General features: G+C 58.2%; 1 protein-coding gene across 7 annotated transcripts; it reads left to right on the top strand.

Annotated features, from left to right (window-relative positions):
- The first annotated feature begins 6 nt into the window (after positions 1 to 6).
- Positions 7 to 27487, top strand: SH2B2 (SH2B adaptor protein 2). 7 transcript variants are annotated; one of them, XR_008467844.1, is made up of 12 exons: positions 7 to 68; positions 1068 to 1193; positions 7773 to 7882; positions 11270 to 12163; positions 15304 to 15405; positions 19904 to 19995; positions 22082 to 22176; positions 22733 to 22909; positions 23029 to 23222; positions 24010 to 24181; positions 24615 to 26327; positions 26519 to 27487. XR_008467844.1 is itself a non-coding variant. In XM_054210164.1 (11 exons), exons 4-11 carry the CDS (start codon positions 11297 to 11299, stop codon positions 24926 to 24928), a joined length of 2013 nt encoding a protein of 670 aa, XP_054066139.1. In that variant the 5' UTR covers positions 7 to 68; positions 1068 to 1193; positions 7773 to 7882; positions 11270 to 11296; the 3' UTR covers positions 24929 to 27485. The 7 variants fall into 7 exon arrangements, 5 of the variants coding, with proteins under 5 accessions (XP_054066139.1, XP_054066141.1, XP_054066140.1 ...); XR_008467845.1 differs by having other exon boundaries at positions 24615 to 26665; positions 26750 to 27487; XM_054210164.1 differs by having other exon boundaries at positions 24615 to 27485.
- Positions 27488 to 27963: the final 476 nt, after the last annotated feature.

Below are 27963 nucleotides of genomic sequence, written 5' to 3'. Positions count from 1 at the left end.
GTGCGGGGGGCGGCCGGGCAGCGCCGGCCCCGGGGAGCCGCGCCGGGAGCAGCGAGCGGCGGGGCCGGGTGAGCGCATCCCCCGGTACCGGATGGCGGCCGGGGAAGGATGGGGGCGAGGGGGGGGGGTGAGGTGAGGTGAAGGGGGGGGGGGGAAGCTCCCTTGTTTTCCCGGTTATTCCCCTCCCCCGTTAACCCCGGGGGAGGGTCCCTGCTTAGCAGCGGCAGCGCAGAGCCCCCCCCCCTCCCTTCCCCTCCGCCCCCCTGGAGCCGCGGGGGGGCTGCCCCCTCCCCGAGCCGTCGGGATGGGGCTCCGCTCGGCCGGGCCGGGGGCTGCCGCCGCCTCACCCCCGCCTTCCGCCCCCCCCCACGCTCCCGGCTAGGTTCCTCCCCCCTCCCGGTGAGCATCGCCGTTCCTCCGGCCGGCACCGAGCCCCGGCTGGGCGGGGGAGGTGCTGGGGCCGCCCCGGGGCAGGCAGAGCTCCGGGGGAGGCGAAAGTCGGTGGGTCCGGAGCGTCCGGGGGCGGGCGAGGTGTGTGTGGGGGGGGGGGGATGCTCCAGCGGGGGGGGCGGGCAGCGCGCATGGCCCCGCGTGGATGCTCTTGTTTTTTTAATCATTATTGTTTGCTCGGGCTTTGCCGTGAGGGCGGCAGGCTGGTTTTTTTTTTTTGGGGGGGGGGGGGGGGGCGGGGGGGTTGGTGAGGGTTTCCCCCTCCTGCCACCAGCCCGGTCCTGCCAAGGGCAGGGCAGCACCGGACCCGCCGGGGCAGCCGGTGCCGCCGGTCCCCGGGGGGCTCCGGGGACACCCGTGGGGTGGCCGCAGCTCCTGAGCTTCCCCCCCCCCGCCCCAGCTCTGGTAGGGCTGGGTGTCTTCATGCGAAGCCCTTTTTGGGAAGCAGAGGGACTTTCTCCGTGGCCCTTCTGCTTATTTCTGGTTTCTGCTGGAGCGGCCGGTCAGGGTGAGGTTCAGGGGAGCTGTGGCTGAGGGGTGAGGCGTGCCTTTGGGAGATGCTCTGGCGACAACCGAGCTCACTCCAGGGCTCCACTGTGGCAAACTTTGCTTTCCAGGCCCCTCTGAGTCGGTCTGGTCCCTCATTCAACTGCAGAAATCCATCGGTTGAAGTTATGCGCTTGACCTGGAAGAAGCACCCTGCTGGCACCTTGGGGACCCTGTGAACTGGAACGGGAGAGGAGGTAAAACTGCTCTGTCCACCCAGCACACTGCCCAAAATCCCTGGGAGGCCCTGCCACTGCTTCTTGGGGTGGGTTATTCAAGCCTCCCCTCCATGGGGATTTTTTTGGTTTGGTTCGTTGGGAGAAGGGTGGAAAAGGACCATGGTTGTAATGCTGAGCATTTGGGGCCGTGCTTCTAAATAGGGATTGTGCTCCTAAACCACCCAGGCTGCTCTGGAACACTCAGCCCTCCTACCCTGGGGCGCTTGGCCATCGCGTTTGCACAGACAGGTGGTCGTGTGCTGCCAGGAGATGTGCTTAGATGGGATCATGGACCTCCCTCTTGCGTTCCTCGGTGTTGCTTCACAGTTGCCTCTCCGTGGCTGTAATGTTGCAGTGCAGCCCAGGGTGGCCATTGAATAGTTTCTTCCTAAAAAAAGTTGCATGACTCTTGTGGAAATGCTCCAGCCTGTTGACAGGCCTTTGAGAAGGATGCAGGTTTGCCTGCCGGTGCCTGGTGTCTCTCCTAATGGAAGGCAACCAATATTCCTGTGCCATCGTGTGGGACAAGCCAGTGCTGGGGGCTGCAGGATGGGGCCTCCCCTGTCCTCTCTGGGCAAGGCTTTGGGGTTAAAATTGACACCTTCCTTGAGTACGAGCCCCTTGGGGTGTCATGGTTGCTAGACTGCAAGGTTACCTCTTCTGGCTGCTCCTCTTGACCATCAGGTCTGTCCCTTCCTCTCCCGGACTTGTGGGGCCGCATTCTTGTTGTTCAGCCTGGAGAAGAGAAGGCTCCGGGGAGACCCTGTAGCAACCTTCCAGTCCCTAAAGGGGGCCTACAGGAGAGATGGGAGGGACTCTTGACCAGGGAGTGGAGTGATAGGATGAGGGGTGATGGTTTTAAACAGAACGAGGGGAAGTTTAGATATTAGGAAGAAATTCTTTGCTGTGAGGGTGGTGAGCCCCTGGCCCAGGTTGCCCAGAGAAGCTGTGGCTGCCCCATCCCTGGAGGGGTTCAAGGCCAGGTTGGACGGGGCTTGGAGCAACCTGGGCTGGCGGGAGGTGTCCCTGCCCAGGGCAGGGAGTTGGAACGAGATGATCTTTAAGGTCAACCCAAACCATTCTGTGATTCTATGATCTTGTGTATGCTCATGGCGGGGTGGTCTTGTCCACCCTCCTCTTCTCCTTCCTCCTTGGAGGTAAATCACCCATCTCTTCAAGATGAGGATGTTGCTGGCTACTGCCCTTCCTCTTCCTCTTCTTCCTGAGGCAGGCAGAGAAACCGATGATGGTTGCACATCTGCTGCTCTTACTGAATCAGGCTGCCTGGGATGCCCCGGGGCAGTGCTGCCATCCTGCGCTTCTCCAGCCCCAAGGCCAGCGGAGCCGCCCCTGGCAGCGCTCCCCCGCCCCCGGCGCACCCGTCTGTTGGTGCCCTCGCTTGCCCTTGGCCGGTTGCCCTGCCCGTGGATGCCAGGGAGGTGGCAGGGTAAAGGTTGGAGACTTGTGCCTGGCTCAGTGCTCCGCTTCCTCCTGCAAACAGAGGGTAGGGGCTGGCAGAGGGAAACTGGGGACCCTGCTCCTGCAGGGACCACGTGGTGTGCTCCCTGAATCCCGGGAATTACAGATTTAAGTCCCAGCTGGCTCCATCGCAGCGGAGAGGAGGTTATCCCTAAAGGGAAAAAGGCCATCCCAGACCTGATTTTTGATAAAGGGAAAGCGGAAGGGCTTGGAGCGCCCGCTCGCTGTGGGGCTCAGGGTCTGGGCTTGGGGCAGGATTCCACTGGAGCCCTGCATCCATCGGCACCCACAGATGCTCGCTGTGCTTCGGAGAGGGAGCCGGGAGAGGGACCCGGTGTGTGCGCACTGCGGGGTCCCCATCGGGAAGATGGGAGCAGGTTTATGCCCTGCTACGCCGTGTCCCGGCACCATTTGGATGCAAGACCCCCGGGCAGGAGAAGGGGCTGCAGTGGGGCTGGGATCCCCGGGAAGGAGGGCTGGCGGAGAAGTCGGACACAAACCGTAAATCCCTCCTGCATGGTCATGGCTGCCACGCTGGTCACGGAGCGCTGCCTGCCTGGGAGCTCCCCTGCGCAGCGAAGGGAAAAGAGATATTTGAGGTTGAATCCCCAGCCAGGGATGGCAGCCATAACAGCGTGTTTTGGCATCATCTTGGGGGGGGGGGGGAGGAGGTTTCAAAGCCCACTGGAATTTTTATGAGATGTTTTGCTTAATATACCACTTAAGCAATTAGCAGCGATTGTAGCAGTCCTGGGGAAGGCGCTGGGTAGAATTGAATTTCCCAAGCTCCGATACCATTAGGCAGCAGTTTAAGGCGGTTTGCAGGCAGGGATGAGACGGGGATGCGTGTGGGGAATTAGATCTGCAAAATAAAATAAAAAAAAAAAAAAAAAAACCAAACATAATAAGAAAATGTTGTAGAGGCCTATGTTACTTTATCCTATGTTTTATTATGTGCCGTAATTGAAAGACAATCTAGGGAGCTTCTCTGCCCTAACGAAGGGGGGATCCCCGGCGGCGAGCTGGGAGGGAGGCGCACGGCGCTGGCTGTGGGGTATCGCGTCGGGATGCGCTCTGCTGGGCATCCCGCATCACTGACCCACATGGCTCCCTCCCCAAAAACACCCCAGGAGCCCCTCAATGGCACAGCAATCTACCGCGTAAGACTCTTCTTTTTAAAGGAGTTTGCACTTGTTTTGGGAACTGCCGTTGATTTTATGTTGCGGGGCTTTTTCTTTAAACCCCCCGAGTTCTGGGTACATCCCGGGGTGGCGGGCGAGGGGATAAATCACCCGTTATTTGGCACGTCTGAGTCCGGGAAGGGTCTGCCCCGAGGTACCAGGTCAGTGGTTAATAAGTAACGCGTGTGCGTGACACCGTGCACCCCGTTGCCGTGTGACACCGACAACGGTCCGGCCTGGAGGTGGATGTGCAAATAGTTTTACAAGGATGGGAAGCGGAGAGGAGGAGGAGGAGGAAGAGGAGGAGGGTTTTGTTGTGGGCTGAGGGGCGGAAGGAAATCTAGGCTTAGCGAGGGAAATGTGAGATTGCTTGGTTGGGGACAGGGCTTCGGCTGCTCCTCTTGGGAGGCTCTGCTATTGTGGTGGTTAAAAATAGATTTTGGACTGGTCATTTTCCTGCGGGAAGCTCCCTGGACGGAGACAGGCAGGTGAGGTGGCACCCGAGCGAGAGGGAGGGGACAACAGCCTCTGACCTCCTTTACCAAAAGCTCTATTTTTATTTTTTTTTTAAATTTTATATATATTTTCTTTTATCTTTATTATTTCAAGAAATACCAGCTTTTCTTTTGAGGAGGTTGAGGGCTACCGAGATGCTGAGGGCACTGGAACATCTCTCTTATGAAGAAAGGCTGAGGGACTTGGGTCTTTTTAGTCTGGAAAAAAGACGGCTGAGGGGGGATCTTATCAATGCTTATAAATACTTCAAGGGGAGGGTGTCAGGAGGATGGGGCCAGGCTCTTCTCAGTGGTGCCCGGGGACAGGACAAGGGGTAACGGGCACAAACTTGACCATGGGAAGTTCCATCTCAACGTGAGGAGGAACTTCTTTACCCTGAGGTTGGCAGAGCCCTGGCACAGGCTGCCCAGAGAGGTGGGGGAGTCTCCATCTCTGGAGACATCCCAAACCCGCCTGGACGCGTTCCTGTGCCACCTGCTCCGGGTGACCCTGCTCTGGCAGGGGGTTGGACTGGGTGATCTCCAGAGGGCCCTTCCAACCCCCACCACTCTGTGGTTCTGTGAGGGGGTTTCTTTGCTTTATTTCCCGACACACCGCGCTGCCTCCAAGCCCCGGGCTGCGTTCGTGGTTCCCAGCTGTAGTGACGTTTTGCCCAGCATCGCGTCACGGCACCCCGGGGGCCCCCTCCCCAAGGGAGAGGTTGGTGCCTCTCGGGTCCCACGCCGGCGTACATGGATCAGTGGCGTGCTAAAGTGGCCCAGGTGACGCTCCGGCCCCGCGCGTGGGCTGGCAGTGTGGCTCCCTGCAAGCTGGATGGAATTACTCGGGGAAGAGATTATCCAAGATCCAGTGGATCTTGTCTATTAACTTGTCTTTGCTATCCAGCAGCTGTCAGCGCGGGGGGTAAAATTGACACCGCGGGGGGATTTTTGGAGGGGATGGAGAGAAACAACTCGGTGATACGAAGTTGGTCAGAATAGCGGGAAATGGAGGAAAGTCTCATTTTTTTGCTGGGGGGCTGTCGTGGGCCTGAGCTCTGCCTGGCTGCTCTTGGCAGAACGGCTGCATGTGGGGGAGAAGGGTGTCTGTGTGTCCCCTCCGGCACCTGGGGGTCCCATCTGGGAGTGGATCCCCCGGGACGGGGTGAGCAGTGCCACGGGCTGGGGACTTGCTCAGTACATCAGTGGCAGGGCTGGAGCCGCCTCCGGGCTGCGCTGCGGGGTTGGCATTGGGACACGGAACACGGGGATTGCAGGCAGAGCTGTGGGGAGACCGTTGTATGTGCGAGAAGTGGGGGGAAAAGGGTCATTTCTTGCCCATTTTCTGTTTCGAAGACGTCTCCCTTCAGCCTGCCCTGGAAAACGTCCATCCCATGGTGCTGGGTGCTTTGGGGGCATCTGTTTGGACAGTCGCTCCAGCTAACACTGCAGCTGGAGGAATCCCTCATCGAGCAGCGGAAAAAGACCCAAGAAGCCTTTTCACTCCGGACAAATGTTTTCTAGGCTCCAGATGACAGGAGGACCCCGTAGTGTGTCTGGGCAAGGAGTCAAGGCGTGCATTTAATGGGGGATTGGTTCAAGGAAGGCGATATGACCGCTAAATTTGAGGCCAAAATGCTGTTCAATTAATATTTTAGCGGGGTAGACAGTAAATGAGAGGAACAAAGGTTGTTTCCATTTCTCTGCGATTCAGACAGCCGGTCTGATTTAAGATCTATAGGGTATAAATAGTACACGGAGCAATGAAGAGTGCAGAGAGCAATCAGCTTCTCCCACCCCGGGGCTGCAGTGGGGACGGTAGGTGGGTCTGGAGGGACGCGTAAGGCACACGGGCAGATAACTTTTGCTTTTTTTTGCCCCACAGCTTTCTCTTCCTCGGCTCAGCCTCTGTAGCTGTTTAAAGCTCTGGTGGGCTGTGAGGGCTGGGACCCTTGCCAGCTCCTCGGGGTGGCAGAGGAAGCCACCGAGAGGAGGACACTTGGTCTCTGCAGGTGTCTTGCAGGCACCTTGCAGGCTTTGGGTGTCTGCTGTGGAAGGAGGGGTGTCAGCCCCGTGGCTGATGTGTCCCCCCATCCCTTTGGGCTTGCACAGTAGGAGCGAAGATGATGTGCTCGCCATCTTGCCCCCCTTTCTGCCATCAGGTCTGAGCCCCACATGCTGCTCGCTTTGCCCCACCGTCCCCGCGGGCTGGGGACTGCCCATTTTTAGCTATTTTCCCCGTCTGCTGGGGGCGGGCGGTGCCTGGGGGCCGTGCAGGCAGGCGCCAGGCTCCCTTGCGAGCTGCCAGAGGGGCCGCCTGCCTGCCAGGAGTGTCACCTCGCCGCCGGGGAGGTGTCACCTTGCTCTGGGACCTGCTCGTGACTCGGGGATCTCCCCTGGCCCAACGCGCTGAGGTCAGGCGCTTTTCTGGGGGATCAGGTGCCTGGGTTTCCTCACGCCATCCCCACGGCGTGAGGAACCTGGGCTTTGAGTGGCATCGATCTTGCTGGAAACCGAGCGGCTTGTTGGACCAGGGCAGCTGGGGACCTCCTTCTGGGGACCTCCTTCCCCATCAGCCAGGGCTTTTCTGCAGACCTTTCCCTCTCCTGCCCTCCCACCCTTGGCCCCGGCAGCTCTCCCGTGCAGGCAGGGATGGAGGGATACAGGTTCATGTCTCACAACCTCCATCGGACGGGAGTTTTTTTCCCCGTTGAATTTCGGATCGCTTTGGCCCAGCCTGGCTGCGCCGGGCGGAAGGGAAACATCTCTTTATTAGGGTTGTTTCCTTAAATAAAGCCCTCGGAGCAAGTGCTGGGCTGGCTGTCCTGGCTATCCCATGACCGGCATTGCGTGTTCGGGTTATTAACACCTCATTAGATGTTGGTTCCTCCTCACGTCTCTGGTTCAGCAAATCCCGGCAGCTTTGTCGTCACTCCCGGACTCCTGCTTCACCGGAGACTTTTTTTTTTTTTTTTTATGGTCTCTTGCACTTCTGCTGACAGTTTAAATTTCGTTTCTTCTTGAGGTCAGTAGCTTACTCCGACTTTGAGAGCTTTCCCCTTGCGTGGTCCGACACACGTCCCCGGCGCGGGGTGCATCAGCACAGCTTATCGGGAGAGATTGTCATAACATCGCTGCCAGCGGCTGGCTCTCGCCTGCGATTGCAACCTGGGTTTCCACTTGGCTGATCCCCAGAAATCCTTTCCCCCCCTCTCTTTCTTCTGAATCGCTCTCCCGAGCGGTGGCGGTGCACAGCTCTGCCCTGGGAGGGGGCCGGGGGCCGGTGCAGGTGGGTGAGGAGCCCATCGCCAGCTTGATGTCTTGGTTGCCACTCTGTGGCTTCCCTTTGACGACAAACCTCCTCATTTTATGCATTGGTATGTCTGTCTTCTCCTGTAACGCAGGCCGGGGACCCGAGGCTGTGCCCCCCGAGCCAGTTCTGGAGCCGGCCGATAACACCTCCAAAGGGATCCCTCTCCTTCCAAAGGTGCCCGGGAGCAGGCTCCAACCCTCGGTAAGCTGGGCTGGGAGCGGATGGCCCTCGCTTTCCAAAAAAGCAATTGCAGATTTGCTGCTTATTTTCATCTTGAGCTTATTTTCGTCTTCGCTTCCACCGCTCTGCCCGGGGATGCTGTCTGTGGCATGATAAGTTATTTCGAGAAGTGGGGCAGCGCTGTCGGTATGGCGGGGAGCGCAGGCACCCAGATTAAAGGTAAATCTACGTGGATAATTGGGAGCCTGCTTCCCACGGAAATCAGGTGAATGTGGATGTGCTGGGGTGGGTGGCGATGGCTCTGCCGTCCCGGGGGGCTGCCCCCAGCCTCCCCCGGGGGGTCCCGGCTGGGGACTCGCAGACCCGCTCCGGGCAAGGGGGGCTGGAGAAGTAGCGCAGGGTTAGTAATCCCCCCGCCCCTGCCACCTCCTCAGACCTGCCAGATGTCTCTCCTCTAGGCTTCATTTTTATAAATTGGCCTTTTAAAGTCTGTCATCCCCGTGCAGATGAAAGGAAGATGCTGTGATGCCTCTGTGTGCGTGTCTCCGAGCCTGAGCCTGGCTGCGCTGCCTGGCTGGCGAGGCTTTTTGTTTGGGGCTTTATCTTTTCTGAAGTGTCTTTTTTTTGTTTGTTTGTTTTTCTTCTTCTTTCTTTTTTCTTTTCCGTGTCCCCCCCCCCCTTAATCTCTCAGAGTCTGTTGCATCGTGGCTTGCCATCCCTCGGTTTCGGGCAGGCAGGCTCTGCTCTGTAGCACCGCTCCCTCCTGGAGAGATGGATGGGGAGAAGCGTTGTCCCCCCATCCATGTGGGGGGACACAGGCAAAGCCCCAGGGCTTGACACCCGAGGCAAAGCCAAGCTGCTCCCTTCTAGCACATGCAATTAACCCCATCGCCGTGGGGCTTTCCCTCCCACCCCCAAGCCCCTTTCCACTCTTTTCCCTTTGCACCCTTTCCCCCTCCCTTGCTCTTGCCGTGCACGCTTGGATTGGCAGCAGGAGAATCCTTTTCATCTCCCTTTTCTCCCCCAGCCCAAATGCTCATGGCTTGGTGCTGGGGCAGTTCCTGGGGGGGTGGCGGGGAGCTGGGGCTGGGAATTTTAAAGCCGAAGGGCAGTAGCCGCCACTACAAGCCGAGCCTTTAAATTCTCTGCTGGGTGATGGATGGATAAGTAGGAATTGCATTTGCTGGGCGGGTAACAAACAGCTTTGCGCTTTCTGCTGCTTTCCTGTTGTCTCTTGGGGAAATTCAGACACGGCTCCTAAACTGCAGGGATGGGGTTTTTCCCAGCTGGCATGGATCCCAGCGAGCGGGACCTTCTCAGCTCTCGGGAAAGCCCCGCGATGCCGGGGAGATCCTCGCCAGGGATTTCTGCAGGGGCCGGAGCTCTGCTGGGAATAGTGATGGTGCTGTGGGACATGAGGGGCCAGCACAGGTCCCTGTTGGCCACGTGTGTGCCATGTCCTCGCTGCCTCCCTGGCACAGCTGGGGCGCCGAGCAGCATCCCTGTCTCGAAAGCGGGAAGATGCCACGTGTGTGGGGCAGAGCTGCTGCCGAGGGGAAAGCTGCGTGGTCCTTACGAGACAGCGGAGAAGCCAAGTTCTGGCTCTCAGAAGCAATGCTTTTGTTGCCTGTGTGAGTTTCTCCCCGTTTGAGGGGGTTTGAGAGTCTCCTCCAGGGACGGAGATGCTCCCGGATTGCTCGGATGTTTCGTGCCGTTGGGTCAGGCAGCGTCTCGTCTCTGTAGGGATGCGCTGGGGAAATGGCAACCAGCTCCTGGCTGCTGCTACTGCTCCGGATCACAGCCCTGGGGGCTCGGTCCCACCTGGGGTCTGGTGACCGACACGGCTGGGGTCTGGAGGATGAGGAGCAGGTTAGTGCGGTCCCCGGCGCTCACCCCGATCCCGTGCCTTGTGCAGTTCATCCGCGCGGTAATTAATTACTGGCCATGTAAGCTGCTGGCGGGTCACTGCACGCGATTTATTAGCAGGAGTAATCCCTCGCCAGCAGAAGAGCTGCTCTGTGAACAGAGAACAGCAAAATCCAGGGAAACTCTCCTGTCCTTCCAGAAAGCAGGCGTTGGTCCCCCGGGGAGGGTCCCTGCCTGGAGCATGGCAGCCATGGCCACCCCCGGGCTCTGTCTTTGAGCCAGCAGAGGTGGGTTAGCCAAAACGCTGCCCTCCAGCGGGAAAATGAGGGTTGCCTGGACACACGGACCATGAGTTTGGGGGCTCACTGGGCAAGGCTCACCGTCACCAGCAGGCACAAGATGTCTCGGCACTGGGAGATGATTTTTGAGATGCAATTGCTGCTGGGGTTTCCCCAGGGAGGTGGTTCAAGCCGCCCAAAGCTACAGAGAGGTTTGGGAAGTGCAACCTAAGCACAAAGGCGGGGGTGCACCCATGCCCCTGCGAGTCCTGTGGCCGCTGGGAGAGGGACCAGCGTGGAGGTCGGGTGAAGTGGTGCTTCTCCCGTGGGCGTGTGGGTCTCGTCTTCAGCTCCCTGCAACTTCTTGTGGGCTCCTGGGTCTGGCTTCTTGGTTTTGTTTTTTTTTCCCTCTGTACCCTACCTACTCATCGGCTTCTGTGGAGGACCTGTCCCAGGGTTATCCATTACCCCCCGGTGCGTGGTGCTCAGCGGGGCGGGTGAGCACAGGGACTGAGCCCCTGCGTGGCTCCGGCAGCTCAGCTCGCTCTGACGGAGATGTGACCGGACAGGGAGGGCTGGGGCATGGTGGGGGGGACACGAGGGCAGCGCCTGCCCCAGGTGAGATGTCACCTGGCGGAGGAGGGTCTGGGCTATAAAGCCTGGGAAGGAGCGACTCTGGCAGCGCGTCGGGCTCAGTCCTTGCCAACCAAAGCACGATCCATGTCTCTTCCAATACATCTCTTTTTTAAAAAAAAAAAAAAAAAAAAAAAAAAAAAATTAAAAATTGATGTGGTGAAGGATCAGGGCAGAAATACGGATGGAGAAGGAGAAGCACCAGCCGCGGGGTGCAGAGGGGAGGGTGCTGCCCTGCGGGTGCTGCTGTGGGAGAGCTGCCGCTGTGCCCCGGCAGGACACACAGGCGGGAGAAATCCTGGAGGCGAATCCCCCTGGGCTCCTCCGGTCGGGGACTCCTTAGTGGTTTTATGAGAAATCAATAATGCTTTTGCATGGTTATAATTGTAAAATAAGTACAATTTATGGCTTCTGCCTGGGCCAAGATTCTTTCTGACGTACGAGGTGGAGAGGGAACGGCACAAAAGCACTTTCTCACGGTGTTTCCCTTTGCACTGGGGATGCAAACCCGTTCCTACGTTATTGTGGGGGGAGACCCCCGTTGGCAGGGGGGCACGGCCACACAGGGTGGGTTGTCTGTGTCCTTGCCCGTGTCTGTGCCCGCACTCACGCTGTCCCCGTTCCCCCGCAGCCTGCCGGCAGGTGGAATGGGGCAGCCATGAACGGTGATGCCCTGTGCCAGGAGCCCTCCTCCCCGCTCCCCGACTGGAGGGAGTTCTGCGAGCTGCACGCCCAGGCGGCCGCCGTCGACTTCGCCCAGAAGTTCTGCCAGTTCCTGAAGGAGAACCCCCACTACGACACCCCCGGGGCAGAGACCTCCTTCTCCCACCATTTCGCCGCCAACTTCTTGGACATCTTCAGCCTGGAGGTCAGCCGGGTGTTCGTGTCCGACTCCCCCACCAAGTACAACATCGTGCCCTTCGTGGGGCTGCAGAACTGCCACGTCCCCTACGGACGCGAGGTCGCCCCGAGGAAGGAGGAGACGTCCACTGAGTCCCTGGACAGCATGGACACCCCGTTGGGCACCACCGGACGGTACCTGAGCCCGGCGCAGCAGGTGCAGGCACGCAAGGTGTCCTCCTACGGCCAGTCCCGCAGCTCGGAGGACGTCTCCATCCACGCTGCCACCAAGCCCAAGTTCAAGAAAGGCTTCTCCTTGAGGAACATGAGCTTGTGCGTGGTGGACGGTATGAAGGAGATGTGGCATCGCAAGTCCTCTCCGGAGCCGGGTGCCGAGGCTGCCCCGGGTGGCCGGAGAGCCGAGAGAGAGCCATGGCCGGCTGGCGGGGGCAAGGAGCCCGGTGACCCACGGGAAAAATGGACCCACAAGCTGCGCCTGTCCAAGGTGCCCTCCTCCAAGGTGGAGCTGGTGGACATCCAGAGGGAGGGGACGCTGCGCTACATGGTGGCCGACGACACGAACTGTGTGGGGAGCTCGCAGTGGCAGAAGTGCCGCCTCCTGCTCCGGAAAGCGGTGAAGGTGGAAGGAGAGAGGTTCCTCCTCGAGTTTTACGTCCCTCCGAAGGTAAGTCCTGGCTTTTCTCCGCTGTTGTCTTTCTGAGCGTTTCGAGCAGCAGTTGAGCTTTGCTTGAGGTTTTTCTTATGTCCACTGCTGAGCCGGGATGAGATCCATCTCTGGTCTGGAGCGGGATTTGGTGGTGGGTGGCTGAGGTGAGAATGGAGGGGACAGTGTCATTGGAACCCATCCAACCTGCAGACCCCAATTGCTGCCGTTCGCCAGGGCATGGCCCCCTCCTTCCACACGGCTCTTGGGAGAGACGCTGAAGCCTTTGCCTGGTCCTTTGGCCCCCAAATATCATCAGTCTTGGTGGAAAAGCTCATTCCCCCATCAAGATGTGAGGTGTCCAGGCTATCCAGAGGGTTTTTTCTCTTCCCAACGTGTTGCAGAGACACGTGGTTGACCGGTGGCTCGCGCAGCAGCAGTATGGCTGGGATTGGCGCCCGGCCTTTGCGCTTTAGATCTCAGAGGGACGCTTGCCCACTTTCTGAAAGTAGGTGGTTTGTTTTCATGTAAAAATATTAATTCATTTGGAATAATTTTGCGTCTGCAAGGCCACCTCCAATGCAGCTTTTGGTGATGGTGGCAGAAGACAACAGCGATGCCCTCTGGGGCTGGAGCATCACTACCATGGATGGGTTTTGCAGGTCTCCTCCCAGACAGCCCCAGCTACGTGCCCTCCTGGGCAGAGGAACACTACTATTATTATTATTATTACCCACAGTATCACTTTTCCCTGCCTGCGTCTGTTCTGCTGTAATTTCAATGAAACCTTCAAAAGCAGGAGCCGTTTTTCATTGCGGCGTGTCCTCCGTGCGTCCTCCCTCCCCCTCTCGCCCCCATTTCCCCTCCACGCGATGCAGGGAAACACTGTCCCTGTTTTCCTGGGGGGGGAGGCTGGGCGGTGGAGCCCTTTGCTCCAGAAATGTGGATTAGGAGACCTTCAGTCTCCTCCTTGCCGCGGGACTGCCTTTGCTCCTGGGCTGAGCAAAGGGATAATTTGTGCTGCCAAACCCTCGCCTGTGTTGTGCGTTCATCTCTTCGGAGAGCCCAGGGCAAATAACAAGCCGTTCCCTGGGGCTTTACTAGCTGGATGTGTTGGTAATGAAATCTCAGGTTATTTAAATACCGAGGGAAGAGAAAAAAATCTCATTTACTTCATCTTCTCCAGGACTTTCCTGTTTGCATTTCAATCCCTGGTAGCGATGCCGTGACGAGCCATCGTGCTGGGCTTGCTGGTCTTGCACCCGGGGCTGCGGCTCCCTGGGTCTCGGTGTGCCCCGAACCCCCGTTAGCCCTTGGTTTTGGTAGAGGGATGGATCCATTCATTACACATAGGTACAGCACGATAGTTCACAATTTTAAACAGCGTTTTCTATTTTTCTGAGGCTAAAATGAACCTTGGCTCTGTTGGTGTTGGCCCGTGCCTCTCGCCTAACCGTCACATCTCTCCCGATAAAATATAAAATATAATTTTAAACTCAAGCGCGTCTCTCCAGCGAGTGGGTCGGCGCTGGTAGGGATGGCGTGCATCGCTGGCAGCTGGCTCGGGGGGGCTTCCTCAGCCCAGGGACCCCCCTGGGACGGAACCACCGCCTCCATGGCACGATGGACGGGGGATCCGGGGACGCCGGGGGGTGCGGGCTGCGCGGAGCAGCGCTGCAGAGTCGGCCGCACCAAAGGGACAATAAACTCAGGTTAAAATGGAACAACTGCTGCTCTTAAAACATTTAAGGGAGTACTCGGAGAGGGAATTTTTTAGCGTATCTTGATTTGCCTCTAAAAATCAATTTTGAAATGATTTTATGGCAACTTTTATGAACATTGTCTGCCCTCCTGTTACAATCACACCCCGCTTCGGTTTACGTCTTTCTCCCCTCATCCCATCTTGCTTTCCATCTGGCAAACGATTTGGCTGTAAAAGCGGCACCAGCCTGGCACAGCTGGAGGAAAACTGCTTTTTGCTGCTGCAGCAGCCCACAGGTTTGCTTTTGTGTAGGCCCTACAGAAACTATGGTCATGCCTTTAAATCTTTAAAGGGAGGAGCCCTCCTGGAGAAGACCCTTCTCCGGCTCACCGGTGAATTAACACCGTATTTTCCTTCCTTTCGAAGCAGCTGCCTCCTCCTTCCTGACCTTCTCCCATGCAAAGACCAAGAGGGGAGAATCCCCCTGGGCAGGGCTGAGCCCCGCACAGCCCCAGAGGCTTCACTGGGGCCGGGGGTCGGTGGAAACAAAACGTCCTGGAGGGGAAAAAGCAGTTCCTGTTCTCTGTCTTGGATCTGTTTTTTTCCCCCTCAAAAAATGGGAACCGAACGCGTTGTTGGTAACCTGTAGCGTGGGGTTCATCACCGGCCTCATCCCATCCCATGCACCCAAGGCACCGGGTGCGGGTTTCGGTGACTAAATCCCATCTCTGCTTCCCACAGCCATGATGCTCCGAATCCCGGAGCCCTGGAGCGGACCAGCCCCGGAGAGCAGCTCCGCGGGCTCCTTTGGGGGGATTTGTTATAATTAAAACAAATGCCTGGGGAATTTGTTGCTCAGCAGAGACTTTGAGTGGGAGGCACCGGGTCCTGCCCCCCCCCCCGCCCCCGAGGCTCTGATGGGTGCCGGGGGCCCCAGGGGAAATTAATTTTTCTTTATTTTAATGTAATTAAAATTCCCTGGGTGGCTAAGGCTGCTGTGTTGTAGCTTATGGGTTGAAATGCAACTTTCGCGCTGGATAAATGGGACGTCTTCCTGGGCCGCTTTCTGCATGGGAAGCACCGCCGTCGGACAGCACAGCGCTCCCGTGGCGTATCTCCATCGGCAGAGGGTTTAAAAAGGAGAGAAATACGTGGTCTCGGCAGAGCTGGCGTATCAGCCCGCGCTGGAGCAAGGCAGAGGTTTGGCAGTTAAATGCACTAACCTCCCTGTCTTCCACCGGGCCTCCCCTTGCTTTAATTAAAAGAGCTTGGAGTTATCAGGCACATGAGGGAAATCTATTCTTTCCCCCACCCCTCCCTGTAATAACCGTGCTGTGATCTTGCCTCTCTGAGAGCCCCGCTGCGTCATCCCCTGGGAGAGTTTGATTCAATTGAGTGACTTTATTTATTGATTGATTGATTGATTGATTTCTTTTAATTCCACTCCCCCCCCCCCCAGGCTTCCAAACCCAAGGTGAGCATCCCGCTCTCGGCCATCATCGAGGTCCGCACCACCATGCCGTTGGAGATGCCCGACAAAGACAACACCTTCGTCCTAAAGGTGAGAGCAGGGCGGCGGCGGTGTGGGTCCCGATGGGGACCCCATCCAGCCCCCATCCGGCCCCCCGTTGCTTGGTTTTCGGAGCCAATAGTGCTAACACTCCCCATGGGATCCCTGCCTGCCCTCCCTGGGTTGTCTCCCCCCTCCCCAAAATGATGCAACCGCCACCTGATGCCTGGGTATTTTGGGATCGAGCTGTTTGCCTGGCTTTCACCGTGGGGTTTTGCTTCTCCGTGTCACCAGGAGACTGATATAAATTAGTGTCCAGAGACACTAATTGGTGCGGCTGCCTGTGGTTTTGTGACTGCCGCTGCCCTGGATGGGTGGCATGTGGTGGCCGTTTCATTGACATGGCAGTGCGGGGCCACCAAAGCCCTGGGGATCAACCACCCCACGCCAGTCTGGGGGCACGAGCAGAGGATGAAAGTCTTCCTCTCTCTCTCTCCAGAAATCTCTCTCATATCGTACAATTAATTAGCTTAATGCTCCCGCCTGCTCTGCCGAAAGGCAGCAGCCTGCCACGGCAGAGTGGGGCTGAATTTCGCAGGGTCCTGGCTCGGGGCGTGATGTGCTGCCGTGATGATGGATGTGTCGTTGGAGATGAGGTTTCTCTCCAGCTAATGAGGCTGTGCCTCCCAGCTCGTGCTAATGGACTCGTGTTCTCCATCAGAGCTGTTGGACATAGAATCACAGGATGCGTTGGGCTGGAAGGGACCTCTAAAGGCCATCTAGTCCAACCCCCTGCAGTCAGTAGGGACATCTTTAACCAGATTAGGTTGCTCAGAGCCTCATCCAGCCTGGCCTTGAACGTCTCCAGGGATGGGGCTTCCACCACCTCTCTGGGCAACCTGGGCCAGTGTCTCACCACCCTCAGTGTACAGAACTTCTTCCTAATGTCCAATCTAAACCCACCCTGCTCTAGTTTAAAACCATTGCCCCCCGTCCTATGGCTACGTGCCCTCGCAAACAGCCCCTCCCCAGCTTTCCTGTAGCCCCTTCAGGGACTGGAAGGGGCTGGAAGGTCTCCCCAGAGCCTTCTCTTCTCCAGGGTGAACCCCCACAGCTCTCTCAGCCTGACATGCCCCGCTGGGAGGTAGCACACCAGCATTTCGAGGATTTCTGTGTCCTACCTCTGCTAAAAAACCCACCTCGCTCCCTGATGCTTCTCCCTAAAAGCAGGCAGCAAAGGCAGAGTGGAGAGGCCAAACTTCCTGGCTGAATGAACCTGCTTAAAAGCTTAGAAAACTGTGGAAGGAGAGGAGGGAAAAAATGGAGCCTGGCTTCATGAAAGCCCCCGCGCCTGGTAGCTCATCTGGCCCCAGCACACGTTCCTGTGGGAAATCACTCTCCACCAAACCTGGCTCCTTGTAAAGGTCCCACACCTTCTCCTGGCAGCCTCCTCCAGAGCGTCCTCCCTGCCCTACGGACTTCTTGCTGTTCGGCCTCAACCTCTGCTGCAGTCGGTGTCCACCATGGACATGGAGGCTAATTCGGCTGTTGTCTTCTGTGCCTCACAGACCGACCTCGTGTCTTGTCTTCTCTCCAGACTGACCAGCCCAAGGTCCTCCCCGCTTTCCTCATGGGCTCTGGAGAGAGTGTGCCCCAAAGTATGTGTGGTGCCGTGGCCAGGAGTGGATGGGAAGGATTGCTTCTCCTTTGATTGCTTCTCCTTTCTTCTTCCTCTTTACCCAGCCCAAGTTGATCCAGTTGCTTTCTTCGTACCCTGATGACGATGTTGACTCAGACGCAGCCTGTGGTCTGGTGTAACCCCTCGGTGCTTTTTGCAGAACCGCTCCGGAGTCACGGTTCCCCAGCCCAGACGCCCACAGCGATTAGCGTGAGCCCAGAGCTCGCCCGTGCCCTTCAGCTGGGGGCCGGCTTGGGCTTTTTCTTCCACAGAGCATTTCTCAGCTTCGATGAGATCATTTGAATTCTCGTCTCATCCTCCAACACACTTGCAACGTGGTGTCATCTGTGAATTGATTAGGCATTGTCTCTTTGCTTTTGTCTTAATTGTTACTGAAGAGCAGCATGCACAGAGAGTCCTTGATGTGAAGGAGCTTCTAGCATATCCCTCAGCTTTGATCATTAGCCATCGATAACCCATTAACCATTGATAACGGCTCTTGGAATATGGCTCATCAGCTATTTGTGATCATGTTTTCTAGATCTGCTACAAGTCTCGTCTCAACCATGCCTTGCTACCCACTTTGCTGGAGCGTCCATCAGTGCCCAAAGCGTGGCCAATGCCAAGGCTGTGGCACTGCTTCTCCCCGTCCCTGGGGCTGCCACAAGCAAGTGCAGATGAGTTAGACAGGGTTTGGTCATGGCAGATCCCTGATGAGGGGATTCAGCTCCAGGGTGCCTCCTGGGTGCCCAGGGAGGGTTAGTTTCTCTGGCTGCTGGCGGAGGACTCTGGGCTTGCCCTCTTCCCACCTTCCGGAGCCTGATGCGCACTCTCCCCTCCCACTGCTAATGGCCCTGCGACTGCTTCAGCCATTTCTTTAATTACCCCGGGGAACGCTCCAAACCCCACCGGTCTGAAAATGCCTGATTGACCAGGTACCCTCCTGCTCCCGCCCCGTTCTGGCCGGGGCGCTTGCCCTGCCGCGGGGTTAATTGATTGCCATCGATCCTTTGAGCGAGCGGAGGCAGCGAGCGCAGCATGGAGTCCATCTGCCGCCCCTCTCCTGCTGCTCCAGCCAGCCCTTGCCCTCCCCTCCCGGCTCTCAGCACAGGATGCTTTTCCCTTGTTTCCAACATCCTTTATTATTTGGAGCTCATTTGCTGCCCCAGCCCTTCTTGCTGGGACATCTTCGAATCGTAGAATCGTCTAGGATGGAAGGGACCATTCAGATCATCGAGTCCAACCATCAACCTAACTCTGACAAAAACCACCGCTACCCCGTGTCCCTCAGCACCATGTCTCCCGTCTTTTAAATCCCTCCAGGGATGGCGACTCCACCACTGCCCTGGGCAGCCTTTCCAATGCTTGACAGCCCTTTCCGCGCAGAAATTTTTCCTAATCTTTTTCCACCATCTTCTCAGCGCTCCTTTGCATTCCCCCTTTGCTGGCTGGACTGGCAGAGGGGGTGAAGCACCCCTCGATGTCGGGGTAGGGCTTAGAGGGGTAAGCAAAGGAGCTGGGTGCCACGGCTTCCCCCGCTGCCTTCCTACGGGGCTGATGTCGAGCCCAAACTCAACCTTCACACGTAACATGCCGCGCTCTGGCAGGTTACGATGGGTGGAAAACCCCCTGCCTTGTTCAGGGAGGCCACGCGCGAATGGTTTCTCCCAAATTGCCTAAAAGTTAGCAGGCAGTGTGTCGGACAGCAAGCACATGCATATTTTTTTTATTTTTTTTTTTTTTCCATTGCACAAGCAGGCGCTTGCAAAATACCCGAGCCCTGCACGTGTTTATTCTTGCTGTCATGCTCTGCATGAGAGAGCAGCCCCGTCTCCCACGCCGGCTTCATGCGTTGCCCTCGGAAAAGCAGAGAGGCTCCTTTACTCTGCTTAAACATAACAAAAAGGGGGTGGGTTAAATCTTTGCTGCTCCCCACCAGCTCTGCTCGGGGCAGGATCACCCGTGCGATCGCCGCTGCTCGGCCCCAGCCCGGGCGCCGGGCACGGCTCCCTGGGCGCCCTGCTGATTTTCAGGAGGGTGATTCAGTTGTTTGTGATGAATTTAATTCGCTGGGAGGTCGTCTCGGCTGGCAACGCGATACCCTCCCGGAGTCAGGGCTGCCTCGCCAGCTGTGAGGGACGCGGGGAAACCCGCCCGAGGCACGCAGCATCGCACGGGGTGGCTTCTGAGTCCCGCTGCCCCACTGCTGGCTTTTCTGCGTCCTCCCTGGCCCCGGAAAGACCCGGCTCCTTTGGGCTTGCAATTTTGGAGGCTCTTTTGCATCCCGATTTTTCATTTTAATTTTTTTCCTGGTAAAGCGAGTTTCTCTCCCGCCCTGGTGCGATCGGGAATCGGAAGCCTCATGGACCAGCAGGCAGAAAAGATAACCGAGGAGAGGCTTTAAACCCCTGGGTTTGAGGGTCTGGCAGGCTTTTGGGCGATGAGAGGGCAGCATGGCTCCTGCTCTACCTGTGCAGAGCTGGTTTTCGGGAGGACGCTGAGGCACCCCAGAAGTGAGGGATGCTGTCTGTGCCAGTGCGTGGGGCCATGCACCCCCGATGCTGCCGGCCAGGTGTGGGTTTTGCCACGGAGGCCCTAAAAAAAAGCCTTGTGACGCGTTCGCTGGTAACGGTGGGGTGGGGATTTTCCTCCAAGCCCTGGCTTTGGTCAGGGGTCACGCTCAGGCACATCAAAGCATCTCTGTGGGGCATCCCTTTGCTGGGATGACGGGGGCCCCTTATCCCCTGCTGTTCAACCGAGGTGCTATTCAACAGCAGCAAGTGAATTGGGGGGGGTCCAGCTGGGTTATAGGGTGTGTTTTATCCTGGGGGACCCCAGTCGCAGCCTGACACTGTCCCATATTGCCTGCAGGTGGAGAACGGGGCCGAGTACATCCTGGAGACCATCGACTCCCTGCAGAAGCACTCCTGGGTGGCGGATATCCAGGACTGCATCGACCCCGGGTAAGGCTCGCTGTCGTGCCCTCACCACCGAGCACGGGTTGTTTCCCCCGATGCAATTTTTGCTACTCGGGGTGTTACAGAAAGTCCCTGACTCACGTCAGCAGAAGTCTGGAGGCAAAGTTAGCAGCCCGTGTGTGTCAGAGGTGCAGCCTTGCGGAGGGCTGGCCGCTTGCTCACCCTTTCCTGCCCCACATCGCCTCGGCCAGCCAGAGGCAGGTTACCGGGGAACGCAGCCCTCAACGCGGGAAGCGCTTAACACCCACCCTCTAAAGTTTTTCTACTATATTTGAGCTATTTTCTACGCTTTTTCCCAGTCCAGCATCCATAGTATATTTAACTTGCTGCTGGCTAAATCATTTAATTTACATTTCTATCACGGTGGCATTGGAGTCACAAGAACTCTGCCAACGCTTCTCATCGGCTTTAGGTCGATGCCGTTGGGATGTTCGCGTGCCCGGCGCTGCTGCCCTTCAGCTGGCTCAGACAGGATCAGCCCAGGCGCTCCCCGGGCTCCGGGGAAACCCCAGCACTGCCCTTCTTGGCACAGGTTTGGAAAAAACAAGGTGCCCAAGCTTGCAGAGGTGAAAACCTCGAGCAAACCTGGAACAGGGGCTTGGAGAGGCTCCGGTTGCCTCCGGGCTGCCTTTGCCCCCTTCTGCCGAAGGTGGGTCGCGGCCGAGGCTGCGTCTCGCAGGGAGGATGCACTGATGGACTCCACATCTGTGCTCCTTTTGTTCCTTTTTTAAAATACATAATTCAAGAAGCGACGCTGAGGCTGGGCTGGTGACAAGCCTGGAAACCATGGTCTTTTTTTTTTTTTTTTTTTTATTTTTCCTTCCAGCGCACGTTTTGGCGCTGGTTTTCCATCCAGGGCCGTGGCTGCGCTCACCTCGAGCCGCAGCAGAAGCTGCCGGCAGCCCTGCGCCAGCCCCTCGCTCCGCCGCCGGCAGCCTCCCAGCCTTTTATGTTTGCTTAGCAGCCAGCGCGGTCCCGCTTTGGCCTCCGGACGTGACCGTAAGGCAAATAATAATGAACTCCAGAGCAAATAATAATGAGCTGTTTAATACACCGACACACGCGTTTGGTGCCAAGAATGAATTTTCAGTCAGCTCCCGATGCTTTTGCCAAGGGCTGCATGCCGGAGCCGCTGTGTGAGCGCCCGGCGACAGCTTTTTCTGCAGAGCGTTGTTGGTTTTGGTTTCCTTCCTCCCTTCTTGTTTTTGATGGGCTGCAGCTGAATGACTCCCAATGGCTGATTCACTTACCGGCTGCGAAATAATTCAGCAGCTCCCTCGTGAGCCGTTACCGCTAACGCAGCCGCTTCCTCGCTGCCTGTGCCCACGTGGCCGCCGTTAAGCAAGAGTCGCCGAGTGCTGTGGGCAGCTCCGGCAGCACCGGCATCTCGCCGGCGGCCAGGATTAAAAATAGGCTGTGGAGCAAGCCGGGGGGCTTGCGCAAGAAGGGTGCCGAAGCGCACGGGCGGGGGTCAGGCAGCAGGGATGCTCTGCGGGGGCTGCACCGCTGCTGCCCCCCCATCGCTCTGCTCCCGCTCGCTGTCTCGCTCTGCGCCTCCCGGATCGGTTTTTGGGTGTCTTTTGGGGACGAAATTCCTGTGGGTTGGTAATTCCCTTTTGCGGAGGGTGAAAGCGAGAGCAGCCCTGGGTGGAAGTTGGTGGTGGGAGTATGCGTGCGTGTGTGGATGTCTTGCAAAGCCAGGCACTGAACGGCAAGGGAAAAAATTTCCATCCAGGCCAACAAGGCTGCAGCAAAATACTGCAGCTAGGTCCGACCAGTGTGACCCACGTAGTGAGGGCTTTCAGGGGTTTCATCCCCTCACACTGGTATCTCACCCCTAAAAAGCCACGTTGTTTTGCCGGCTGCTCTGCCGCTTGGTGCTGGGGGTGCTTCTGTCCGTGGCAGCCCCTCCAGGAGGAAGCGAGGAGCATTGGGATGTCTTCCTGGATCACAGCTGGACTTTAATTTGGCCGAGTCCCCATCGTGTGCCCGTGAGCGGAGGTGCCACGCGTGCACGTCTCTGCAGCGTGGCAGCTGGCGTGTGACCGTCTGCTCTGTGCTCTCCCCCCAGGGACAGCGGGGACGACATCGAGCTGGCGTCCTGCGCGCAGGGAGCCTGTCTGCCAGGCAGGGTGTCCTCCTGCAGCTGCGAGTTCCTGGCTGACGGTAAGGACCTACGGCCGGGAAAAACACCCGCCAGGGAGGGTGGGCATCCGGGGGTGCCAGCTCTGGTTTGGGGGGGTCAGATCCTGCCAGTGATAAAGTGAAGGAGCCTGAAGCAGGTGCTGTGGGGAGGGATCTTCCTCTGTCAATTGCCTTCCTCTTCCTCATGCCTGCCCCCACCCCGGGGCGGTGGTCTGCCCCTGTTGAAGACGTTGACATTGCTCGCGTATGTCCTCGTACGTGCAGAAGATCAAATCCCCATCTGCGGGCACTGGGGTCTCTGGGTCGCGGCGAGCAGCCTCCACCTGCGCAGCCCCACCTCATCTCTATGCCCAGCCAGGACAGGTCTGTGCTTCCCATCCCGGTCGCACCAAGGGAAGGACACCCAACACAGGCTGAAAGGGAGTCCCCCCAGCTGCGGCTAGAGCCGTAACCTACCCCTGAGATGTCTTCGAGAGCCAGGGGTGCTCCAATGGGGCTTCTTTCAGAGCAGGAAAGCCCCCAGCCTTATCCAGGGATGCCAAGCCGTGAATCCATCCCTCTGCAAATTCCCTTACAGATGTGCCCAGGCCACCGGACAGATGTGCCCTGCCCGGCACTCACAACACAGCCACTGCTGTCCCCACACCCCACGGCCGGGGCAGGGACTCTCTGGGGGAGCTCCTCACCCATGTCCCGCTGGAGAGCTTCCTGCAGACGCTGGAGTCTTCCCCCACTGCCGGTGGACATCTCGCAGGTACCAGGATGTGGGATGTGGCCCCAGCATCTCATGGGGGTGCACGGAGGGAGAGGAAGAAGGGGTGGGAAAGGGCGATGTCCATGTGCTCCCTAAAACCCTGCTATCCCTTCGGCCAGGGGAGGACAGCGAGGCGGAGGCGGAGATCAACCTCTCCGACTTCCCCTGGTTCCACGGGACTCTCTCGCGGATCAAGGCAGCTCAGCTGGTGCTCTTCGGGGGTGCCCGGAGCCACGGCTTGTTCGTCATCCGGCAGAGCGAAACACGGCCGGGGGAGTATGTCCTGACCTTCAACTTCCAGGGGAAAGCAAAGGTGGGTGTCCTGTGCTTCTCCCTAACTATCAGTGCCAGCCCTGACCAGCACCCGGGGCTCCTTCCCACCCTGCGGGGGCTCCGCGAGCAAGTGGGTGCCATGCGGTGACCCCAAACACGGCAGCTCTGCGGGGAGCTGCACCCCAGCAGGGCATCCCTCGGGACCACCTGCCCCTGTCCCCCAGGAGCCCTCTGCACCCTCCCCAGCCACATCGGCGCCTTCCCAGCTGGATCAGTGCCTGCCGCATGGGCATAAGGTTAAATACCCCGTGGAAGCCTAGTGTCGCCTGGCACACCATCCCCTGCCTTTTTCTTGTCTGCTCCGTGTCCTGAAGTACGCGGATGCACTATAAAAGTACCAACCCATGTGTAGTTTTCTGCTGGGTCCCTTTTCTACCAGACGACACATGCCACGAGGGGTTGAGCTATAACTGCCTGGCCTTGTCACCTGTCCCGCAAGAGGTATTGCGGGCGGGCTTGGGGCTTTCCTAGGTCATCTGTGTCACCAGGACTGAAGCTGCAGCCCCCCCCGGCTGTACCCAGCCACCCTTCTCTGGCTGCTTTTATGGTGTTCATCACCAAGAGGGGACAAACTTCTCCTGGGGCTGCAGCGAGTGGAGTTTTGCAGGAAACACCCTGCAGCAGGAGACCCTCCCAGCCAAGCAGGGAAAAAATAAGTCCTATATTACGGGCGAATCTCCCGTGGCTGATGGTGGCTCCTTCTGATTGCGAGGGTGAATCTCACCCCTGTGATCCTCACCTCACCCACTGGCCCCCTGCCCCTGCAGCACCTCCGCCTGTCGCTGAACGAGAGCGGGCAGTGCCACGTCCAGCACCTCTGGTTCCAGACCATCTTCGACATGCTGCGTCACTTCCACACGCACCCCATCCCTCTCGAGTCGGGCGGCGCGGCGGACATCACCCTCCGGAGCTACGTGGTGGCCCAGAGCCCACTGCCCGGTAGGTGCATACGGAGGGTTGGGTTGGTGGCTGGGATCTTGCGTGGACCTAAAGGGAACCATCCCTGGGATCCCCCCCTCCCTAAAGCTGCACCCGTGCCGCTGTGCGTGGCTCTGGAGGTGCCCCAAGGTGGGCGTTATCCCATTGAAGGTAGGCCGGGGGGACCACGCAGCAGCAGGGCGGCGCTGGGGTGACCCACGTGTCCCCCGGCTGTGGGTGTCAGTCCCCTGGCTCGGGCAGGAGAGGAGCAGAGGGGTCTGTGGGGCTTGGGGCGTCCTGCTGTGCTGGGAGAGGGTGGGCAAGGAGGGTTGGAGAAGGATGGAGAGGGCAAGCAAGGGAGAGGGTGGGTGTGGGAAGGTGCCAGCGAGGGAGAGAGGGGAGGCTGAGCCCCCAGGCAGCATTGGAGGGGGTCAAGTTCCTGTCTCGCTTGCAGACACCGGCCCCCCGCCAGCCCTCGCATCACAGCCACCGGGCTGCCGGGTCGACCTGCCGCCTCCGCACTACTTCTGCAGCACAGCACCCACTGGCCTGCCAGCCCCACCACCCACCGAGGGGGTGGCCGTGGTCCCCGCTGTCACCGTCCCCGCACCCTACCACCGCCTGGAGGGTGCCCTGGGCCCCCGGAGCCGCAGCGACAGCGTCGAGCGCCGGTCAGATCCTCCCGCCACCAGTGCCGAGGACTACCACGAGGCTGACGGTGCCCGGAGCCGGACCCGGGCGGTGGAAAACCAGTACTCCTTCTACTGAGCCCCCCATGCCCGGGGGCTGGGATGGTTGGGGGATGCGGGGCACCCATGCCCCTCACTGCTGCACCAGCCTCGCCACCTCCTCCTGCCACCACCAGCATCCCAGACGGGATGTCCCTCTCACTCCCTGCCACTTTTGGGAGCCGTGTGAGCAGCAGGCGATGTCCCAGCTGGACCCGGCGCCAGCCCTGAGGTTGGGGCAGCGCTGGGGGTTTGGGAGGCTGAAAGCATCAGTGCCATTTTGGAGCTTGCAGCCTCTTCCCTTTCCCTTCGGACCAAGAGCTCTCCCGGGGCCGAGCCGGGCTCCCTGCATCTCCTCCCCGGGGATGTCCCTCCTGGGATGGCAGCACGAAGCTGTGACAGGCTCCTTCCTCCAGCCAAAGCACCTCGGCACGTTCCTTCTGGGGTGAGAGCCAAGCGCGGCCAACATCCATTCTGCCACCATCGCCCCGCAAACCAGCTGCCAAGGGGCTCTGGCGTTTCAGGATGACCGTGGAAGTGGCAGATCCCCACGCGGAGGCTTTTCTCACACACACGGATCCATGTGCCCGAGAGGCATGAGGGTTTATCCAGGCTGGCTTCCAGGCTCCTGCTGGGGCACGCATTTCCCACCCTCTGACAGAAGGGTTTTTTCCAAAGCTTAGAGAATCACATTCAAGGAAGGTTTTTCCTGCTGTCCTGTCATTTCTGTTCCTTTGTCCTTTCCCTCCTTGCTGTACTGATGGAGAGTCCCTGGATAACCCCTTTCTTGCTCCCTCTCTTCCTTGCTTTTTTGAAATTCTCCGCAAGGGCATCGGCTCAGCCTCCTGCCTTCTCTCTACTGCGGCTAGGCAATATTTTCCATTGCTTAAGGCAAACCTTGAAAAATATGACAACGCCCCCGCTTTGCCTCAGTTGTTCGTCATTCGGGATGTCTCGGGGGGGGTCAGACAGAGGCCGGGGGCTGTGTCTGGAGGTGAGGGACAGCCTCACCCTGCAGGTGCTCGGCTGGGCTCCCGGGAGTGAAAACACTACACGTCCTCAGTAGATGCTATTGAAGATTGATCATTTGGTTTTTTTTCTTAGAGAAATAGAAATGCCCAGGAAGAGCAAAAGGAACGGGGCTGCTGCCAGGTGGGTGAACAGGCAGCCGACACGGCAGGGCCAGGCCAGGCTGGCTGCAGTGACAGGCAGGATTGCCCTCTCCGGTGGCTTGAAGTCCCTCCCTGGCAGATGTAAAACCCTGCCAGCGATGGCTGTAGCAGCAGTGTTGCCGGGAAGGACGAGGGACCGCAGCGGTCACTGCTTCTTGGTGGCTTTCTGATAGACCAGTGCAGCCACATGCATCTATAGCAGAAAAAGGTCTCCCGATAGAGGCGAGCCCTGGAAGAGAGCGTAGAGCAGAAACCCGCTGTGGGCAGGTACGCGCTACGTTGTCGATGCTTTTCCTACTGGTCACTGAAGCCTGCAGGGTGGTTTTACAGGCTGCTTACTGGGATTGTCTGCCTCCTGTGGGGTGGGAGACCCTCCGAAAGGGCAGCTTTGCATGCAGACAAAGTGCTTGCACGTCCCTCTTGGTTTGCCTCACACAGCTTGTCTTCCCCATCACCAGGACTCCTGGCACCTCGGGTGGCTGCCAGGCCTGGGTGACAGTGCTAGCAGGACCTGAGCGGGGTGGCTTTGAAGTGTCTGGCTAGGTCTTCAGGTAGAACAGACCCCACTGTACCCAGCTAGAAGTTACCACTTAGTGCAAAGAGAGGTACGAGCCGAGCCACAACCTAGCTCAAAACCTCTTGAATTTGCCTGGAGTTTTGGGTTGGGTCAAATTTATTTTTTTTTTTAGGTGCCTTCTTTCCTGAGCTAGCAAAGCACGTCCCCAGTGCTGGAGTCACGCTGGAGTCGCTTGTCTCTCCCACTTCAAGAAGGCACGGAAGGTGTCTCCAGGGCTCCATGCTGCCTCCTGCAATGTGGGAGCTGACTTTCTGCCCCATGGGTGTGTGAGACAAGGGCTGGTGGGTCTCATTCCCGCAGCAAATGCCACATTTTCCCCAAATGCGTGGCCCTTCAGAGGGCAGCAGGAGCAGTTTGCTTTGGTGGGGCTATTTCTCCTTCCTCAGCACAGCTAAAACCCATCTCAGAGGAGCTCACGCAGCAGGGAGAGGACAGATGCTCTTGGTTGATGGGTTTAACGTGGACCTGCTTCCTTCACGCACGTGGTGGATGAGGGGGGACCTCCGGCTGCGGCACTCTTGTTCGTGACCCACACGGGCCAGGTGGTCGGGGCTGGGAGTGCTGCCTTACAGACCTTCAAATGTTGGCTGATTTTTCACCTTCTGCGTCACAGGATAGGAAAAGGAGGGGAAAGCAATGATCTGCAAGCAAAAATGTTAATTTGTAAATAGGGAAGAGTCTGGAAGAGTTTACTGTTCTGTAGAATAAATTAATTTTATTTAAAAAAAAAAAAGAAGGGACTTGTTAAACAAAGGGAGAACTTGTGTTCCAGTTTTAAAATAAAATCACTTGCAAAAAGGACAGCACATGAGCATGAGCTTGGGGCCTTGCTGGATTTGCTACATTTAAAAAAAAAAACGAGAGAGAGATGGAGGATGCTGTCACGTCGCGTGTGTGCAGAGCTCGATGCTAACTGGAGGCAGCTGGGGCTGGGCTCAGCCTGCCTCTGCCCGCTGGAGTGCTCTGGGGATGGAGGAGAGGGGTATCTTTCTCCCTGTTGAGCAGAGGGAGGTGGAGGACGGGTCCAGGCTGCACAAGGCAGGGTTTCCTCTCCTCCCAGTCCATTATTTTCTTTGTCTGGTTTGTCACCGGTGCAAGTCGGAACGCCTCCATCCCTGAAGCAGCGCAGAGAACGGTGAATTAGCGGCCCTGGGGAGTGACGATGGACCTCCCTAGCCAAAGGCCTGTGCTAACAGCTCCTCGCAGCCGAGTTCCCCGTAGCGTGTAATTCCCCCCCTCCCATGCCGTTGTCTCTCCTGGGAGGCAGTGCCTCACGCTCTACTGTTGTATGCCTTTCTAGTGTGCTCTCTTCTGCTGAGGATCCCC

This window comes from Rissa tridactyla, chromosome 7 (assembly GCF_028500815.1).
Source record: "Rissa tridactyla isolate bRisTri1 chromosome 7, bRisTri1.patW.cur.20221130, whole genome shotgun sequence".
In the NCBI taxonomy this organism is placed as follows: domain Eukaryota; kingdom Metazoa; phylum Chordata; class Aves; order Charadriiformes; family Laridae; genus Rissa; species Rissa tridactyla.
This window is presented reverse-complemented; position numbering and strand designations above follow the sequence as displayed.